General features: G+C 33.1%; 1 protein-coding gene across 1 annotated transcript in view; it reads left to right on the forward strand.

The window, feature by feature from the left end:
- FMN1 (formin 1) overlaps positions 1-22,210 on the forward strand; it is a 118,537-nt gene that overhangs the window by 54,029 nt on the left and 42,298 nt on the right. The window contains exons 7-12 of the mRNA XM_085225053.1: positions 4,864-4,925; positions 5,673-5,761; positions 10,913-11,042; positions 11,964-12,110; positions 14,772-14,831; positions 16,061-16,181. Of these exons, the coding sequence (XP_085081179.1) occupies positions 4,864-4,925; positions 5,673-5,761; positions 10,913-11,042; positions 11,964-12,110; positions 14,772-14,831; positions 16,061-16,181 (609 nt within the window). The remainder of the gene's footprint in view (positions 1-4,863; positions 4,926-5,672; positions 5,762-10,912; positions 11,043-11,963; positions 12,111-14,771; positions 14,832-16,060; positions 16,182-22,210) is intronic.

Consider the following 22,210-nt stretch of genomic DNA (forward strand, 5'->3'; position numbering starts at 1 on the left):
GTAGTTTTCCTCTACTGAGAGGTCATGCCAGTTTATATAACTAGGCTACATATTCTGCATATTCTTAATGCAATATGTGGCTTATGGTATATCTAAGCTGTAAAGGATAGTATCATTTTTAACCAAGCAGTTTTCTCAATGCCCCATAGTCTGTGCCTTAAATGCACCGTGCAAACTGTTCTTCCAGAACAAGTCTAATCTGCAAAGCTTAGTGTGCTCAGAATTTCTGAATCCCCGCCTGTGTTTTAAGCACATCACACGGCACAAATGACTTCATAATTCTTTTCCCTCTTATATTTTGGAAATACCTCTGTTTAAAGATAAGTGCTTTGGAGTCTTTCTTGCTTGTGCTTGCTTGCACTAAATGAAAAGAACGTTAGGAGATTTCACCTAAAACATTTTGTGAAATGAGAACAAAGATTTATAAAAGTTAAAACTGTTCTGAAATTGTGTGACTTCTCCCTCTACACAGAATGTTAAATACATGCGTTCTATGCATTCTATATATTATGCACAAAGCACAGCAATGACTCCATACCCATCTCAGAAGCAGGGAAGCAATTTCTTTTAAAAGTTATTTTCTTTGTTCTGGAAAATTCACAACATATGTTTTTGTGCATCTGCCTTGGGCATCTAGTCTAATGTGGGTAGGCTAACTTCAGTGCCAAAGTCTTTTGCTCGCATCTTCTTGCTTGCAACAGTTGAGTTTTCTTACTCTTCTAAACCTACAGCATGCATGTGGTGCTTCTTAGTATTGTGTATTTTAATGTTCTTGTGTTACGTTACAGTTAAATGTTGGAGAAAATCTTTAAATGAGTTCAAAACACCAAATCAGTCAGAAGTAAACTGGAACAATTTTGATATTTTAGGTAGCTTTGCAAAGTGGGTATTTGTATTTACCTGTCACAATCACTTTCTAGTTGATTAGAATAGTAACATTTCATTTACATGTCCCGGTGATAGGCTTCATGTTCCCATGATATTAAGCCTTACCGTGCAGAATATAGTACATTAAAAAGTCAGGTACTTCAGGTCAAATGAGTTAAAATTTGGCGAGCCCTTTTTATTAAAATAGCATATTTCTGTTCTATCATTAGATGGCAGTTAAGATAATTTCTTCATACTTCATAGTTTAATTGTCATTTTAAGTGTTTTATGTGTATATGTAAGCTCTGTCATCAGGAATTAAATCCTGATTTAACTGAAATGTGCATAATAGGAGCAAGGCTGCATATCAGACAGTCTTAAGACTGTTGGCATTTAAGGAAGTTAAGAAGAGAGAGATCTTTTTTATTCTTGATCTTTAAGATCTGCATTTGTATGTACACTGCAGACAGTATGCTTTAAGTTCTCAGCTTTTCTTTAGTTTACATTTTTGAAGTGATAGAGTATGTGAAAAATCTGTGCTGGTAGGGAATCTGTTTTTTACAGTTAGATACGTTTTTAAAGGAGTCTGTTAAAGCCTTTGGTAAAAGTTTGTTTGAAGCAATACTCTCAGTATGTGAAATGTAGTTGGCAAGTATTTTTATGTGTGCTTGTTAGTTTGAATGCATGATGCAGATCTGTTTTTTGTCCTAGCTGACGGTTATTATATCCTAATGGGTGCAACCCTGCACTAATGATCCTTGTGTATATAAATTCTTCTTGTTGTGAGCAGACACCATAGGCCACATAAAAATGTTTGCCTCAATTTCCCTGCAAGAAAGGATCTCAGAAACCAGACTTGGCCAAGTAACAGATTTTTTAAAGGTAGAGGAACCCAATAAAATTACCAGCTTTTCACAGCATGAGTCTACTTCCTTTCGACATATTGTGAGGTGTAGGTGAAATATTCTAACTGAACTGACAGTGTAAGGAAGACAGCTAACTAGAAAGCAAGATAAAAGCAAGAAACACCAATGATGATTGATATTGTAATAGCTATTAATTGTTTTGGAGCCTCTTTTGTAGATTTATGATAATTCACCTTTATTACTTACACTTATATGAGTCTTGATATAATGAAATGTAATACATTTAAGTGTCATGATTTAATTCACAGTATCTGGAAGAGGATTTTGAAAACTCATTTTTACCTGCATATTCATATTAATTTTTAATTATATTAAAATAATTATGATTAAAGCTTGGCTTTGTTTTTAGCTGAAAAAATAAGAAGTTTTCATTCAGTTCTAAGAAAAGAAAGTAAAATAATTAGTTTCTTTGATCTAGTGTAATAGGTTTTTTTTCATCTGCCGCAACTCAAGTTAATTTACCCAGCATACTGTGAATGTATTGCACACGCTATATTTTAAGAATATGAAGAATATTAAGAAACCTGTGAACTGGGGGGATTCCTTCCAGCTTTTAAAATCAATGTGCGTGTGGGTTTTTTTTAAAATGACCAATTTTTGTAATTTTACATTTTTGTGTTCTGCTACAAATGCATTTTACGTTAAGCTTGATCAGCTTGAGTGTAAAGAGATAGAAGGACAAAACTAAAGAAAAATTAAATAAATGAGTCTGCTGTAGAGTTTGGCAGTACTTCTGACTTTTTGGAATTGTGACCCTACATAAACTAACATCCTAAGATGTCAAACTATCATTGAATTAATACAGCTAGATTTTTAACTGTGCCCCATCTGTATGAGTATTGCCAGTAACAGCAAGTCAGGTTTTATATCGAATAGATCAGAAAACATTTTCTTGGTACTTCAATGGAAATACACAGTTGTACCAAAAGATAAAATAAATTAATGTCCCTTAAAACTGCTTATTCTTAATTTTGTTTCAAATGTGTTAACTTATCAGATTCAGTTTTACTGGATTAATTTCAATCATTTTGGCATAGAAAACAGTTTCTCGTGTCAGTTGGAACTGATATTATTTTCTTAGATCTGTTGTTAAGTACAGAAGTGTTAATCAGAATTTAGCACTTTGTGATTTGGGGGCCTTTTTTGATAGGTGTGTGACAGTTAGATGTACAAATCTTGATGTTCTTATTGTTTTTTTTTTTTCCAAACTCTTTGCTGTCATCCTAATAGTTCTGTACATAAGATATATTCTTTCTTACAGGTTTTGCATTTCTATTATGAGTTAAACTTACCTCCTATTAGATGCTTTTCTGAACAACTCTGTAATATTTTTTTCTTCATAAGCAGATTTCAGAGTACCCCAAAATAGGATGTAGAGAAACCACAAGAGAAAAATGTTGAACTAAATATATGTATTTAAAAGTCCTAAAAATTAAATGTATTAGACTGAAATCAATTTTCCAATAGTTTTTCCAGTTTCTTTGGTTCTATTAATATTTCATTGAATAATGCAAAGGATAATTAAATTTGTGAACTGTCTTGCTAGGGCCAACAGACGATCTCATAGGTTCAGTCAATAATTATTTTTCTTTATAAACAAAATTTGGTTTAGCTCTGTAGGTTGGTTTTTATGTTTGGTTATGCTCTTGGGGTTTTTCAGTCTTTGAAATAAGACAAAAATAGCTCAGGATAGTGCTGTTCTTTTCCCCTGATACTGCCTTCTTCCATATAATTCTTTACTTCTGACTAAGAGTTAATGTCAACAGATTGAATCATAACTGACAAGCAAAATTTTAAAGCATTCTAAATGTCACTGGACCTTTTAATAAAATTAATTAGTCTGACACAGAGAAAATTTACTTGCCGGCTGGTTAATTTCACAATATAAAATCATGGGATAGGTGGAAAAGCAGGCAAAAGCTTATTACTTTTAAATAATTATTTAAATATGTGTTCCTTGGCTCTTTTGAATATGGATTGTGAATATGGCTAAAACTTTTAAAATCTTCCAAATTCACAAGTGGTCAAATTTCCTTTGAAGAAATCTAGTCTTGTTGAAATTTCAAGTTAGCAAGTACTTGGGAAAGAATGTGTCACTGATTATGTGGAAAACTGGTAAAGGCCTTAATCTTGATTTTTTTTTTTTTTTTTTTTTTTTGGATCAGTGTTCCCAGTAACACTTAAACATATATCAGCTGTTTGGAAATTGTGCCCAATCCCTTTATGAATTCTAATGAAATGGTGTTCCCTATAAGTAAGATACCTAAAGGTATTCGTCTGCCACTGTGCATATTTTACCTTATGGAAATTCTGCACTAAAGAGCACCAAGTACCAATACTTTTGCCTAAACTAGTGGAATCTGCAAATGTTAGAAGCACCTAACGCTGTATAATCCAAGTGTAGTAGCATTTGGAAGTAATTTGGTAACGAGGATTAATTTGTTATTGGAAAATACACTTCAGGTGTCTGCATAAGATTTAGAAATCTTTATCTGGAAATTTTCTTGTAGGTAATTTTCTGGTGGATGAAGCTAACTCAAATGTGAAATTCTCTGTGGAGATAGCTTAAAACCTGTAATACAATCTGAATTTTCTTGCAATGTTATCTACCTGTCTAAATTCCAAGACTGCTAGCTCCAAGACAAGCGGATCTCCCAGTTTTCATAATTCCGATTTCCCATGCATACAGGGACAATTTAAGTGTCCCAACTCAGTTCCTTCCTATCCAGCCTTTTATGCTACTGTGAAATCTGTGCTATTCATTGTCTCATATCCAGCGTTCCCAGCCTGGCCAGCTACGCAAGAAGCTGAACACTTAGCAGGTTGTAGCTTTGACTACTGAATGTACTGGAGAGTAGAACTCCATTCTTCTGTGACAATTTATAAGAAGTTCTTGTCCGAGTGCTGCAATTTAAAATCAGAATGAAAATATAATTTGAAAATAGTAACATCTCAACTGGACATAGATATGTCCTTTAACTAGATCAAATCTCTTTCATATTTCCCAGGAAACAAAATTGAATTTGCAGTATGTTTTCTACCAACTAATCTGTGATTGTATCCCATACAGCTATTCTGTGTGTTGATGACTCCGTAGTAGATTTGGAAACACTGGAAGCGCTATATGAAAATGTAAGTAAGTTGAGATATGTCTGTGCTTAATCACCATATCTTTCAGAAATTCAGATATGCAGTAAGTTAAGTTTTATTTTTTGTTGTAGTTTTTGACTGGAGACCTTATGTAGGACAAGTCTTTAAGGAGTTTAACAATAATCAGATAGGCAACATCAAAAGATACCTAATGAGATGCATATTTCTCTGATTGTCTTAGTTCTTCAAAGTCAAACATTTAAACCAGGGGCCTGCTTTTGGAATTGGGATAAAATGATGTAATTGCAAATGATGTAACAGTAACAAAAGATGATACACCTATCACTTGTTTCTTCTGTACCATCTGAAAAATACTGTCCTTACTTAAGGCCTGTTATGTGCTATTGTGCTGAGTTCTCTAATTCAAGATGTTAGTGGCTAAAACAGTTAGCTCAAGCTAGTGCATTGCTGTTCTTATACAAGTTGCTCTACAGATACCGTTCGTTAATTTAGGCTGTTTGACACTGAAGTTGTATACAATAATGCATTTACACTTGGTTGTAGAAATACCAGAGCTACTTATGTGATCTAAGTGCTTTGAAGCATCCTGTAGCAATATTTGCAGGGCTATATTTGATAAGTCTGTGCTAGCTCATGGAACCTCAGGAGCCTCACTCTTTTGCACATTCTAAATGTGTTTGGAAATATAATTATTTGCAGAAAAGCAAGTAAATTAGCAATTTATTAATTTGTTAAAAATTAGTTATTAATCACTTTATATTAACTCAGAGAGCACAAAAGGATGAACTGGAAAAAATCAAGCAATATTATCAGACTTCAAAAGAGGAGGAACTGAAGCTGCTGGATAAACCAGAACAGTAAGTTTTTTTTTTCTTACTATTTTGTTGCTATGTAGTGTGTGGTCCTTGGGTGATATGTTTAAAAAGGATTTTGATACACAGTTTTTTGCTAGTTAATTTTAAAAATTTTTCTGTGTTTCAAGGCATGACGTGAAGTTTGCATTTATGTCACTTTTTTCAGACATTCACAGGTAAACTAGATCAACCTGGAACATCAGAACTTATTAAATATGCAGTCTTGATTCAATAAAGAGTTCTATTTCCATTCTCTGATTTGTAAAAAGCTTGATTTAGGGCAAAATTAGTATCCCGTGAAAGCAGGGCCAGACTGATTTTGGTTGTTGATACTTAGAAGATCTCCCCAAATAGAGGGTTTTGGAGAGTCATGGAATCAGAATCGTAGAACATAGAATGGCTTGGATTGGAAGGGACCTTAAAGACCATTGAGTTCCAACCCCAGTGAGGCAGGGACATTCATATATATATGAATATATGCAGCCATATACTTTTCTGCCCCTGTTAATATGGAGGTAGTGATGTCCAGTTGTCCCTTTTGTTCTTTAAAATTACAGTGGTACCCGTCCAAATCTTGTAAGAATGAGAGCAAAATATTTTGCAGTTGCAAAGAATCACAGAACCATAGAATGTCTTGGGTTGGAAGGAAACTGAAAGATCATCCATATCCACCTTGTGGACAGGGCTGCCACCTACTGGATCAGGCTGCCCAGGATCCCCTCCAACCAGACCTTGAATGCCTCCAGGAATGGGGCACTCACAGCTTCTCTGGGTAGCCTGTGCCAGTAGCTCACCAACTTCTGTGTAAAGAATGTCCTCCTAATATCTAATATAAATTTCCCCTTAGTTTTAATCCATTCCCCCTTGCCCTATCACTATCTATCTGTGCAAAAAGTCCTATGACCAAGACAGAATTTACACTTGAGACAAACTGATTGAAGACCTACAAAACTGATTTCACAGTTTGTCTACTATGACTTTTGTGAGCAGTGAGAAATGTTAGGATGAAATGATTCCTAGGTGTTGCTTTTGCTGTTGTACGCTGTTGACCAATGTGAAAACCATAAAATGGTAATTTTGAATTTTATTTTAGTGCTTGTATTTAATTTCAGATTTAGGCCTCACAATGGTGTCTGTCTTCTATTGTTTTGCTGCTTTTCCCTATTTTTCCATCCTCTCCTAATCACAGCAATTTCCTGCACTGTGATGTCTCTGCCATTTTGTACCCTTTTGTCTCTCTCTTTTTGTCTTTTCTTCTCTCTTTGGCATAAAAACAGGCAGCAAGAGGAAGAACTGAAGCAACAGAGATAGCATATGACTTGAAGTCAAAAGTATTATATTTTTTCCCCATTAGAATGTTGGTGGTAAAGAGCAGATTTTGTTCCTCTTTCTCCTTACACAAAGCAGATAAATACTCACTGCTAGTAGTTGCATGTAGTCCACAGAGTATAGGTTCATTTTAGGAGCTGGGGTTGTCATGCTCTCTCATGTTTTACTTAAGAACGCATATATCTTTAAAGTATATATAAGCGTGTTCGTGTATCCTGTGTCCATGGTTTTCACTGCCTTGGCTTAGAGCTTAATAATGCATGCTGTAAGTAGTTTATGTTTTCCCGAGGTTGAATCATTGGGAACCTGCAAGCCTGAGTAAAATAAATATAAATGTACTTCATGTTCTGGAGAATATGAGTGTTGCAGAGTTCTAGACTTGTAAAAGTTTGTCCCTTTTCGTAAATTATATTGCAGAGAGATTGATCTTAAATGCAGTGTTTGATTTAGGCTATCATAGTTTCATAATTAAAATTAAAGAACTTCAAATAAAGCAGTTGTGCCTGATCATTCAATGTAAAATAGTGGTGTGAAAGGTAAAAGTTATTTATCAATTCTTATACTGCCTCTGAAAGTCTTATTATCCTCTTTTTACTGTTAAATTGCACAGACTAAGAAAATTAGTTTGTCAAAATGATATCTCAAGGAAGAAACAAGTTGCTGATGATACAAATTATTACTTAAGTAATTTTTAGTGCTCCTTAAGAGGAACGTTGTTTCTGAAAACTCAGCAGTTAAGCTGCTGCTGGTTTACTTGTCAAAGTCAGCCTCTAAGTCAGCCTAAATGCCAAATTGGAGTTTTATTGGAACTGTATATGCGTATTAACTCCATAAAATGTTGAAGACAGAAAAGTGCAAAATTGTAGGTATGGTTAAAATAATTTGCTAGAGGGCATAAACCTGATGTGTTTAATAAAGATCGGAACAAAAAGTGCGAAGTAAACTTTTTATAAATGGTTGTAAATACTAGCCATTCACATTCATATACTGAAAACATTGACTTGAACTCACAAAAGTCTTATAGAAGCCATTGCCGTTTTAAAATGGCTTGGATTCACAAACAAATAGAAAGCATTACTGGTATCACTAATGCTCTCCTGCACATGTGATTTTGATCTGCTTTATAGCATTACACTTGCTATTGTTGGCACAATCTGTAAATAAGTCTCAGTAACATGACAATATTCCCCTAATTTATGCTTCATAATAACAGTTGTTAAAATGCTAATATTCATTAACACAATAAAAAATTATATGAATAATTGGCCACAATGTGGGGCCTTCCTAGCAGGATACAGATGCTTTAGCTTGTTTCCAAAAAGATCCTGTTAGTTGTAATATAATCTCTGAAGTCTTTGGTACTGTGAAAGAAATAACAACTAAGGAAATGGTAGCAAAATATGGTACTGAACAGTTCTGTTTTATATGTAGTTTTAATTCAGAAAGTAGTGGACTACTAATAATTGCAAATAAAATGAAGCTTTCTGTCCAGTTAATGCTATTTGGTTGACTTTTGCACACAAATAACTTCCGTTTACTTCAGTTTAAATCCTACTGGTTTCCTTAGAAGCTTGAATCATAAGATGCACCTGTTTTTCCCCCACCAAAATTTCTTAAATTTATATTCCTCAAATCTGGATAAATGTGAGCTGATATATAGTTTATGACCATAGAATCAGCATACTTTATTTCTCTTCTGAAATAATATTCTGTTGTACTAACTACATGAAAATATGCTGGACTTTGAAAGTACTTTCAAGTCTTCTGTTATAAGATTCTGGTAGTATAAAAGAGTTCTAAATGAATGTATTTTTATTTACAATTTCTGCAGGAGAGGAGTAAATGGACCTCGTACAGATGAATTACAAATTCTCTGTTTTCTTTAGGCAATGAAAATTGTAGCAATGAGAATCCAAAATTATGTGACAGTCATCTCATTGTAACTTTAAGTCAAAACCATACTTTCCTCATTTTAAAATTCCAAAACTGATTGAATTAAGAGTATTCTTTTTTCTGAAAAAGCTCTGTCCACATGAATGTGGTGGTTTATCTTTAATAGCCTCAGGTTTAGTAATTGCTAACATAAATTCCTCTTTGTGATATATTTCGGTTACAACTGTTCAGTTAGGATATTCACAATGAATACTTTGAATTCCAAAATCTGGATACATTTTCTTGTTATGCTAAAGGTTTTAATTCTCAGCATAGTTATGTAGTATTCAAAGACCAGAAAAGTAAACGAAAGTCCCTTTTTCAAGGGAAGGCAAGAAAAGAAAATGCATTATTTTGATTTTTTAATTTAAGATGTTGGAATGTATGTATGTCAGAACTTTTGTGGAGCAGTTGGGACTTTTCTTCCCTTTGTTTTTCTCACATGGAGTACTTATAAAGTATCCTCTTTTTTTTTTTTTTTTTTTTTTTTTTTTCTTTTTTCCTGGCAATACCATTCATTCCCAATAGGAAGCATTTTTATTAATAACAGCTTGGCATTTCTTTTTTTCCCACTGCTTCAATGCAAGAGCCAAGGCGGCCTCCCCAGTCCTTCTGTCAGTAGATTTTCTCATCAGGCAAGAAAGAAAAAGGAAAAATGATCGCTAGTTTCACACCATCCACAGGTGGATGTTACCATTTTTTTATACACTCACTGTGTATTGAGCAACACATTGCGCGCATTAGGCATTATTAAAGATATTGATACTAGCTATTATAAAAAAAAGAAATAGCTTGAAGAAATCAAATGAATTGCTTTAAATAATTAGAATGAATTTAATAATAATTCAAGCTAATAATAGTTCAGAAAATGTCCCAGAATTCAGTAAGGTAAAAGAGTCCTTAAGCCATCACATTAAAGGAGATCTAAGAATATTTGTAGACAGGAGAATACAAGAATTCTTCTGTAGTGATGTTGGACCTAAAGATTTCCCCAAGGGTTTCAAAAAATCAAATGTAGCACTGAAATTGTTGACACAAAACCCACAAAGCAAATTATGTAAACCTTGTTATTTTAAGAAATGTTAAAGTTTCTTGTGTTATTTAGTCTAACTCTTAAATTTTAAATTAAAGAAGCAAAAAGGAAATAATTGTTTGTATCTTTGAGTGCTTTTGTTTTGTGATATTTGACCTGAAATTGTTAAATACACTTTTATTTATTTAAAGAGCTAAAAGAAAAAAGCTGGAATAGTCATGAGAAGAGTAGGTAGATGAGTAAGAATAATGAACAGAAACAGAAAGTAACTTTACTGAACAGTGAAGAGAGATAATTTGCAAGTATTTGAGAGTTAAATACACAGCTAGGCTCATTTCCATAAAGCAAGTTGCTATATAATTGGAAGCATGGTGCAAATTAGTAAAAGGAAATTGTGATTGAGCATCAGAAGAAATTTCTTGGTAGACATTCTGTATTATGAAATACCTTTGTAAGAATATATTGAGTTCTATATGCTGAGCATGTTTTAAAGTGAAGCAAAAAGCACATGAGTAAAAGCAGTAAATAGGTTGTGATTCTCTAGCCTTTTTTTAATTTATGATTCCTCTTGTTTGTTAGACATTACATTTGTGATAATTAGTCGTTAGTGTCATAAGAGTCAATGTCTTGCATTTTTCTTCATATAAATAGAACTGCTGAACACACCGAACATAAAGAACACTAAGCATAAAGAATATAGCAATTATAAATTCTGTCAGAATTATTTTGATCAATTATTGAACATTGCAGCTATATATTTTATAGTACAACAGCTTTAATTCATTATGTACTTCACAGATATGAAATGCAATTATTCATTGGTATTCTTTTTGGTTTGTTTTTTTTTTTTTTTTTTGCAGATTTTTATATGAATTGTCTCAGATCCCCAATTTCACAGAACGAGCTCAGTGTATTATTTTCCAGTCAGTTTTCTCTGAAGGGATAACATCAGTTCACAGGAAAGTTGATATTGTAACTCGTGTTTGCAAGGTAAGTCCTAATGGGAAACTAAATAAACGGTATAATATCCTGGCCAAGATGTTACTTTATTTTATTTTTTATTATTTATTATGTGAATAGTGTCTTCTGAACAACTTTTCTGCCACAAGCTACCCATGCTCTATCCCTACTTTTATCCATAATTTTGCAAATTCTGCTAACGAAAGTAGTTACTTAGTGTTATCTTTCAAAAGGAGTCATAGATAAGAAAAAAGAAAGTGGTTTTATATGAGATCAGAAAAGAGGCATTACCCTTAGTTTACTTAAAAGGAGCTCACATGACAATTGATTTTTTCAGTGAGAGTCAGATTCAGATCTTAGCTGATAAGATAGATGTCTTTATATGGAAATTAAAATAATTTACTAATACTTCACTGTGTTTCTAGATTTCATTTTTCTTTTAAGGCATTGGAATTTTGTCCTTAGCCCTGTTACATCTGCCCTAAGTATGAACTGAAATGTGGATTTTCAGAGCACGAGAACCAATGAGAAGCAGACTGAATATGACTAAGTCTAACCCAATGGCAGCAAAAATAACACATCTTCATTTGACTGCATTATGTAAACTCATGACAAACCATTTTGTCTCTAAGATTTTTTAAAGGCTACTAAGGATGTTTAGTAATCTGTAGTGAAACTTCCTCCATTAATCTTTTTGTCATCTACTTAGTATATAATGGTATATAATTTACCTCATGTGGATTAAGTTAAAGATAGTATCTTAGGCAGCTTTAGTCTAATAAATTCTTCTCTTAAATATTTGATTCATTTACCAGTTTTAGATTCCTTTCCTTGTAGCATACATAAGAAACAAAACATTGTCTAGCAAAAATAAAATTTAAAAAGCTTTGTCATATGAGCAATTAAGATTTCTGTGCCAACAGATAATTCAGACTAGTATCCATTTTCCAGGCTTTGCTGAACATGACGAGTGTTAAGGAGATTTTAGGTTTGATTCTGGCATTTGGAAATTACATGAATGGTGGGAATAGGACTCGAGGTCAAGCTGATGGATTTGGTTTGGAAATACTCCCCAAACTAAAAGATGTCAAAAGCAGAGTAAGTACTCATTTTCTCTTAAGGACTACTTAAATTATCTCCCTGTCAGAAATTAATCTTGTCTCACTTCTTACCATTTTCTGCTTGAAAGAACGAGGCATTTTTGTACCATATTCTATGCTTTCTCTCAAGATTTTATCTTTTTCTTCTGCACATATGCATGTTTCCATGATCTCCTATTTCTCCTATTCAATACCACTAAGATAATTATGTAATATGAAAACCTTGTGTCTATTTTATTAGTGGAAACTTAAGTACAGTAGGGAGAGAAATGAGAGAGAGCACAGGCCACTAAAGTTGTCTCCAACAAATGTCCCTTTTTTCTCTTGCTCTTGACTTATGGTAGGTGCATATGAGTAAAAACCTTTTCAAAAAAAGTAAAAACAAATATCAGGAAGAGTTCTGTGTAGAATATACACAAAACAAGTACATATTAAGGTTATAAATTAGAAGATTTTAATTCACTTCAAAATGGTGTCTCAGAACCAATAAAGTATTTTCAGTCTTTATTTTTTTGAATTGGCTGTAAAATGGATGTAGAGCATGAATTCTGAATGGTATGCAGAAGATAACACTTAGACATGGCAACACATTGTCAAAAATTGAGAACCACTAGTCCATTTTTGGTCAGTTATGTTAGAATCAAAACAAGACTTCATGAAAGTGTGCCCACCTTTTGAGATGATGTTAACTTTCACTAGGGAAGATGATGAGGTACTAGATAATCTAGGCAATGGAAACACCACTCAAAGGTCCATGCCTGCCAAAGCATACCTGGATGCTATGTGGATATGGAAACTACCAAAAAGTAGGATTTATTTTCTGCTGTTGTTGTTGGTACAGATTTGGAAGGTGAGAAAAAACTGTTCTCTCACACTGTTCCTCTTTTTTTTTTTTTTTTTTTTACTTGAAGTGGTGTTCTGAATTATAAGAAAGTTACAGCTTAAGCTTTTGTTCCCAGTTATGCTGGATGTATATAGGAATGCTCTCAGTTTGGGAGACAAGCAATGTCAAATAAACAGTATGTCTAGGGATCTTTTTATTTCACCTGTGAGTACCATCACTAGCAAAGTATGAAAACAAGGTTTAATAAATTGTTCAGTGATTCACTAAATTTATGGAAGTTTTTTTCAATGTATTTATATCTTCTGTCTCCTAACTCTTACTTTCCTCTTCACCTCAGTTATTCAGTTGTCCCTTATAACAACTTTTCTTCTAGTCCTACTCCATGGACACAATACATGGGCTGTATTTAGCTGCTGTTCAGCTAAAGTATCTTAAGGGCAGCTTCCCAGTATTCATGTGTTCATTGGTCAGCCAGCTGCCATAAGGAAAAAAATCAAAAGAACTGAGCTTTGCCTGAATTTTGTAAGATGAAGTACTAGTTTTAGTCCCCCTTTTCTGTCTATCATGAACTTGTAAGAATTTTGTCTTCTCTGGGACTTTCCAGTTTGGCCGCGTTTAGTTAGCATGCTCCAAAATTATGAGTTATGAAAAGGAGTGACAGATGTACAGTGTAACTGCATGAGACTTATTCCTTAGCAAAACAAGATAAAAAATTACAGTACTTATAGTTTTTTTTGGTAGCCAAAGTAAATACATTATTAGTTTATATTACTGTGAAGAATGGGACCAGTCTGCAAAATGCATAAAAATTCACAGAGACCAGCTGCTATAGGCAGACAACTGGAGACTGTACTTGCAAGAATGAATGGAGGGTCTTACACAATTAACAGTGTTGTGTCCTTTTTTGGGAATTGTCAGCAAAAAATGTGATTTCTAGGCAGCTAAATTCAAGGAACTAAGGTAAGTTGTCAAAGATTAGTATCTTTAATTTAACATAAAGGTTTTTTGTTGTCACATGAGCCAAGAAAAGTACTTGATACAGAGGTTAAAAAAAATCTTAGCTCACTTCAGAATCTCTGTATTTTGTCTTCTAGAAGTACTCTTTAATCTAAAGTGATAGGTTTCATAGTATAACATAGAAAATAGAACAACAAGCATATTTTTCTTTAGAAGGGCAATCAAATATTCATAAGCCACCTCAGTTCCTTTTTGTCACAGAACCTGCCAGCAATGTATTCTGTAACTGCTAGATAAGCAGAGTAGTTTTTACTCATGACAACAGTGACTTAGTTATGCTCATATATGATATTAATAAGATGTAAGTGAAGTGGTACAGGCTGTAATGAAGGTGAGGCAGCCTCATACATGAGGCTAGACATTGTTCACAGACAAATGTTTGTACCGATAGCTGTCAATATGGGAAATAAAAACATACAAAAAGAAAAATTGAAGACATCCCAGGTATAATTCCCTTTATTATAATTATTTTATATTGTTGAATGATATACTTAATGTATAAGTTCCAGTTTTACCTTCTTTCTTTAATTGATCTACCTTATGCTGAACCAACAACATATAGCAAAACAAAATGTATGGGTTGTTGCATGCAGGACCAAGGAAATGGAGATTCCAAAAAGAGAGCATTAAAATTCATGTCCATAACCCAAAAGAGCAGGAAATATACTTGTCAGGTACATGCTGTATGGTTTTATGTTTGGAGTAAAATATGGCTCCGTCCATACCTTCGTTAATCATACAACATTTAACATTTGTATGAATTCATAACCCCTTTTTAATATTCTGTTTTTCCCATAGGATAATCGTATTAATCTTGTGGATTATGTTGTCATATATTACCTGCGCCATTGTGATAAGGTAAAAGATTCATTTGCTGTATATGCCTCTCTAAAAGTGGATTTATTTTTTTTTTGTTTCATCTGATGAGTTCTAATGCAAAAATAAAATCTATTTTCTTTAGCTTTTTGCAATAGCTTTGGACCTCAGTAGGTCTGAAATTTACTGTGGAAAATCTTACATTAACTGTGGAACTGTACTTTGCAAGCAAGTGTCTCTGACTGCTGCAGGCTGTACAGGTTGTCACTCCAATCCCTTCTTGTTGTGTTCTGGTTACTGTAACATTGCAAATTTTGTTTTGATGCAATAAAAGTGGGAGACAAGTATTATTTCTCTCTTATGGGAGAATACGATGGTAATTTAACCAAGGGGTCCTGGTTGAAAGAGATGAAGCTAGAGATTAGAATGTAGGAAGTGGGGTAATGTAAATGTTACCCTTGTACTTTCTTTTTTCCCTAGGTGTTCTTATCTTCCTAACAATGTTTTTTCACTTTTCACAAAACATTTTTTCTCTTACCTATGATTTTTCCTTTATTTCAGACTGAAATCTGTCCACTGTATACTTTAAACCCACTAGTCTAAGATTTTATTGTTCTTTTAATACCATTTATACACTTGAATTGTTGGATTTCCCCCGGAGATACTACTTTAAATCTTGTAATGTTGCTTGGTTTTTTTTTTTCCACTTCTGAAATATTTTAATTTTCCTAAAATAATACGTATGCTTATGAGTTCCATAAAGACATTGAACTATGTGATTTATTAAGCTGAATAGACTTTCAACTATATATTTTTATCTCTCTAAGTGCTCCAGGCAATATTTAAATATTGTTTTCAATTTATCCATATAAAGTGTGTATATATCTAATGAATTGGGAAAGAATGAAACCACAAACTTCTGGCATATGATCACTTGCTCCATTAAAAAAGGCATTCATGTTATCTAGTTTTAAGAAACTTATAATCCCATAACTAAACTTTTAGTGATATAAAATGAACTGTAATGTCATGAGCTCAGTGTTGCTTCATAGTTTAAAGTGAGCAGTTTGCATTACAACGTCAAAGGGAAGTTTCAACATTCAGAATGGTCAGGATTTTACCTGAAATTATATATATGCTGTTTTAGGAAGAATTATTTAATTTTTTTATTATTATTTTTTGCTGTTCTGTAGATGATGTTTCAGAAAAGTAATTTATTTCACTGCAAATGCATTTAATTTTCATAGAGGCCTATTTGTTTGTTTATTTAGGAAGCAGGAACAGACAAGAGTATTTTTCCTTTACCAGAACCACAGGATTTTTTCCAGGCCTCCCAAGTTAAGTTTGAAGACCTAATAAAAGACTTAAGGAAGCTGAAGAAAGACCTAGAAGGTAACTGGCAACTTTCACATTTGTTCTGCAAACAACTAAGTGCCATTTAAATTGTGATCTTTATGAGGTTAGCTTATTGCTAATTAGGTTTATAGTGTTGATTGTAGTGTTTTTACACTGTGGTAGAAAGTAACCACATAAAATAGAAAAAAATATTTTGAACTCATGACTTAATAAAAATGAAAGTAAAAATACTGTAATTTTCTGTAATTCCCTTTTACAATTGAGAGATCCTTAAAGAAATCTTTCTGAAACGTTATGTATTATTTTTCCTCTGGCTTCTTCATAGCTGTGTGTTTAACTGTATATATCTGCTAGGTTCATAACAAATACTTTCTTCAGTACTTGTATAACAACAATTTAACAGCTTCAAGAAAGAGTTGAATTAGTGTAGAAATGAAACACAACTTGCCAAGGCATAGCAAAGGGAAATTGAAAGCTCTGGTTCAAAACATTTTCACCCTAGGACATAAAATAAACATTTAAAAATATTTATTATAAACAGGGGGGTTCAAAAACCCAGCTCATCTATCAATCAAGGTATTGAGTGGATATAAAGTAGGAATGGTTGCTCTCTAAGTATTCCAAGCAGTTTCATTTTTATTTTGTGATTCATATTCTTCTTAAAAATAAATCCAGTAAATGGTGACTGGATATTTTAAGCCTATCATTTTTGCTAAGGAAAATTCCCAGTTTTACTGAAGCAGTTATGTGTAGAAAATAGAGATTAGGGGCAGAATCTGTGTAAAAGCTTATATTAAAAAACAAAAAAAAAACTGCTCCATTTACAATTAGATAATGTCTACATCAAAATGCAAGTGTGCTTTTAGAATTAGAGTTGATTTTTTAATGTAAGGCAATGAAAACCATTACAAAATATATTATCCTTACTGTTAAGAATGGCTGGGTTAGGTCACTGCCATCTTCAGGATAGTTTCAAACACTGGCAGTGGTAGGAAAGTGTCAGTTGTTGTTTGTTCGACCCAGGCATAAGTGAGTGCTCTATCTCCTCTCATCGCTTGGCCCTGTAAAACCCTTGGCCTGCCCTCTGTTGGGCTCGTTTGTGCAGAAACATGATCTGTGTTTGATCTTGTACTTTATCAGCATGTAGTCCTGCTGTAATGCATCTTAGTCTTCGGGATCTGCACGGAGGCTGTGACATTCACATCGTATTTGCTCTACGCTGCAAAGACAGAGACAGGAAAGAGCAAAAGCTAATGTGCTTCAACTCACTTACAAAATAAGAATTGTTGCTTTTTTGTTATCACTGACTTGTTTTAACATGTTTTCCTAGTTATCCATAGACAATGCAGAAAATGTGTTGCACTGAGGTTATTTTCAAAATTCTTCTTTGAAAAGATACAGTTGAAACCCTGTCAAAGTAATTAACATATGAAGCTAACAACAGCAAGGATTTGAAACAGAAAAGGTTGTGGAAATGTTCTCAAACGTTGGTATTTTATCAATCAGAAATATGCAGCAGAATTCTAACAAGTATTCCTGTGAATAATTTCTCTTACATTTAAACAAAGAAGCAATCACTCATATAAGAATGTTGTATCTCTTTCAAACATCCCCTCTCTTTTTTTTTCTTCAGGTAATGCTATAGTTTATTTTTAATTCAAATTTTTAATTGAAGAGGTTATAATTTTAACACGTTCAACAAAGATTTGATGAGTCTCTGTAGTTTATTGTAGCCATTAAAAAGTTGTGGTTGCTGGCAGAATACCAGTGAAAGTCTAAAGCTGAAACAGATGTGAGTAGCAGAAACCAAGTCCAGAGAAGCGTCGGGCCCAGCTATCCAGACAGGCGCGGCCCTTCAGATGTAAATAATTTGAACAATATTAACTGGCGCTGCCTATGTTATAGGGTACATTGGATTTATTTCACAGTATGTTGGTTAAGGTAGTCTTAAACAGCTTGCCATGGAAGCAAGATGAGAAAAAGATAATAAATGGAAGAGGTTTTCTTGTGTGTGTTTAGGGAACAAACTAATATTCCTGTTAGTGACTTGTTTCTGAGGTTTATACAAAATGATTAAAAACAACGTAATTGTCACCTGCTGTGCCTGAAATAACAATTTTGGTAGAAACTTTTTGTAGTAGTCATCAGTTAGTACTTAAAAATATTTTATAAATTTGATCATGGTATTCATTCACCTTTTTAATCATCTGTATTAACATAGGAAAGACTGGGGATTCATGAGAAAAATGTGTGTCTTCATAGTCTAAACTTTAGGTGTGCAATACCTAGACAGTCTGGAACTGAGAGTTCAGATCACCGAATGAGCACAAACCCTTTCATCCGTTTCAGATAAACAGATTGAGTTACATACAACTTAGTGTTTTGAAGTCCTTCAGATTACACTTTAAGGAAACAGTGCCAATGAAATTTTCCTTGGAAATTTCAACATTTTTTTTTCTGAGAATGTTAATCCAGCAGGTTTTTAACACACATTCCAGAACAAACTTTGTAGTTCTGAGCATTTTCAGGTTAAAAAGGATAATAAACAAAAATGTAAGTTTAATATATCTTTTTAAGGGGAAAGAAGTTCAAAAGGATGTGATGGGAAATAATGAGATAGCAATTATATGATGAAACCTGGTTTTACTTTAAAGTCCTAGGAAAAAATGTTTTCTCTAAGGTCAGGATTTCACTACAGGTCTATATAGTCAATGGATTTCCAGAATTTTCAAGTACTGTGTAGTAGTATAAGCAAATCCATTTATTCATTTGACAGATATTAGTTTTCCAGTTAATTTTCATGTTCCTGAAAACAAAGGTTTTTTTCTGTATCAATATTTTTAGAACGTAATATATCTTATTTCTTGTTTAAAGAGTTTATTTGATGTCCCATCCCTGGAGGTCTTCAAGGCCAGATTGGATGGGGCCTTGGGCAGCCTGGTCTAGTATTAAATATGGAGGTTGGTGGTCCCTGCGTGTGGCAGGGAGGTTGGAGATTCGCGATCCTTGAGGTCCCTTCCAACCCTGGCCATTCTGTGATTCTGTGTAAGGAAAATATTACCATTTTTTTATTTCTTTATGATTAGATGTTTCCTCTCTAGTTTGGACAGTATCGCTTGATTAGTATTCTTCAGAAAGAAGCGTGGAATATTTGAAATGTGTAGTCATTCATATGAAGATTTTTAGAAAGCAAATCTCTACACCAAAGACTTGCATATGTTTTACCATGAACATGGAACAGATTCTAGCTGCCATTTTCACACTACCATTTTTTTAATGCTGTATATGTTTTAACTTTTTCTGATTTAAGAGTGTGCATTAGCATGTATGTAGGTATTTAAGCATATACACATGCAGAGTGGAAAAAAAAAAAAGAATTTAGAAATAAGACTTACTGGATTAGCTGCCTTTAAGTATCAGTTGAATTTCAGTACTCCAGGAGACATCATTTGGAGCTGCAGCTGCAGTCCTCATATCATTTTGGCAGATCTGTATCTTAACAACGTATGTTATCCCCAACTTTCCCGCTTTTAAGTAATGTACAAACTCATATTTTAGAATTGTTTCATCCTTTTAGAAAATCAATACAAAATCCTTTTTGAAAAATCAAAGAGTAAACTGACAAACCATGCATGAAAAAAAAAAAAAAAGAAGTTACATTGTTAACATTTTCACATTGTTTTTCTTAGAGAAGCATTACAAATATCTTAAATTTGTAGGCAAATAGTAGTTGGAAAGTACCTCTGGAGATCATCTAGTCCAAAATCTTTGAGCAGGACTAACTTCATATTCAGTTCCATTTGTGTTGGGCTTTATTGAGCTCAGTTTGTGTCCAAGGATAGAGATTCCAACTCATCTCTGGGTACTTGTTCCAATGTTGAACAACTCTCATGCAGTTTTTCTTTATCCCCTGTCAGAATTTACTTTGCTGCAACTTGTAACTATAAGTCATTTTTTGTTACACACACATTTCTCATTGTCCTACAGCTATCATCAGGTAGCTGAGCATAGCAGGCTTTCTCTGCCTCTTCAAGTATTTCATTTTAGTTTCATTCTCAAATGGCATGACAATATACATGGTTTTTGTCTAACGTCATATACATCCTAGAGTATCTAAATATCTCAGTAACTAGCGAGGCATGCAAATGCAGTGTCGCCTTTCTTAAAAGATGTGAGGGATTCTCATTACAAAATTAAACATCTGAAAGATGATCGTGTTCTTTTTTTTAAATGTGAGAATTAATCTCTTTTTCACATTTTCCTACTTTTTACATAATAGCTGAATTGCTGTAATGCATAATTTCAAAATGTACTTTTTTTTTTTTTTTTAACTGGAGACAAATTCTCTGTCTTCACAACTTCTGTGGACTTCTTGCAAAAAAGCAGATGCATTTTGCTGGATGTACTTAGCATAGGGTTGCCGTACCGATATCAGCATCATAGCTAATTAACCTCGTCTCTTAGCAAGTCTGACTAGACTAGTGATTACTATGCTGTTGCATCTACATTATTGTCATACAGTGCCTCCCTCAGGGAGCTCTGCATGACACTGGAACAGAATTTAGAAATAAGAAATTGAAAAGGGTCACTTGTTCTCAATTCTTACTGCCACTGTCACTGTAAATAGAGCAAAGAATGAATCTGCAAAAAGGAAAAATAATCAGTTCATGCTCATTTAAGACTGAAGTGCTCTGATTTTCTGATTAAAATTCTGGAAAATATTTTTATCAAGAATTACGAGAAAATATATTTACCAATAGGAACATACAAATAATAATAATAAAATAATAACATAAAACCACAGAGAAGTGGGCATTAAAAGGACATTAAAATTCTTAAATGTGTATATTCCCTTTGGAGTCTTCAAAATGATTTAGAGGTTTTTGCAACAAAATTTTGCAACAGTACGTTAATGAAGTATAAGCCTATTTTGTTCTTGAAAGTAACTGATATTTTCAGTTAATGAATTGAGAATTTTTCAGCTTTTATTAAACTTATGTATAAGCAGAAATGGAAAAATTAATTGAATGTATTAGCATTTGTTCAGACAGAATCATACATTTAATTCATAAGAAGTATTGTATGCCTGAGAAAAATCTATTTTATAGAATAGTTTTAGTATAATTATAATACAATAATTATCAATAGAATTATGATTATAAAATTGAAAGATACTGTCTATGGTTCTATTTGTTTTAATGACAGTCAGGTTAATGAATTGCAATGAGAAAATTCTATACACTATATCATCTCAGTTAACTTTCTGAATAATTTCTTGGATCAAGAGATATTTCTTGCCAAAAGCTGATTGTTTATTCATTACAGAAGGACTTCATTCAAGAAATTATCAGAGGCCCTTTTCAAAAATATGTTTAACAGATTGATGCCTTAGACTAATTTAAATGAAATGTTTTAAGTCACTTTAATAGTGAGATTTAAACATCTGAGTTGCATACATTTTTGGAAAAATTGTCCTAGAATGAGCAGAAAAACTGAATTGTTTTCCAGAAACCAGTAGCTCTTGATATATATTTTTTATTATATATATATATATTATATATATCTTTTTATATATTTTTTTAATATTAATTATACTTTCTGATTTTAAAGTTAACCTTAAAATTTGGGAAGTGTAGGCAAATAAAATAAATTTGCACTAGGTGGTGGAGCGACGCAATTAGACACATTTGTTATTTCTTTAGGTGTTTGCGTAAATTGAGGGAGTTATGTAGCTGATGAGCAGCACATTTTGCACTCTTCAAGATTTTCATGACATTTAGAGGCAATACAGAATGGTGTAGGAGAAAGAGAAAAGAAAGTTTCATGCAAGGGCAATTATTTTTTTTTTATTATTAGTTGATAAAATAAGCATTTTTCTTTGAGTTTTCTGACCTCTTCTTGAAAATTCTCTTGCCTCAGCAGGCTGAGATACATTTCAGTTTGTTTTCATTTGGCAAAGATACAACACAGGCATTAAAAAACACATTTGGTATATGTGCACTGGATTCTACTGTACAATAAAAATAACATTTTGACAGTGTTTCACTGGTAATATTCATATGCGA

The sequence above is a fragment of the Meleagris gallopavo genome, chromosome 5 (genome assembly GCF_905368555.1).
Source record: "Meleagris gallopavo chromosome 5, MGAL_WU_HG_1.1, whole genome shotgun sequence".
NCBI classification, from domain to species: Eukaryota; Metazoa; Chordata; class Aves; order Galliformes; family Phasianidae; genus Meleagris; species Meleagris gallopavo.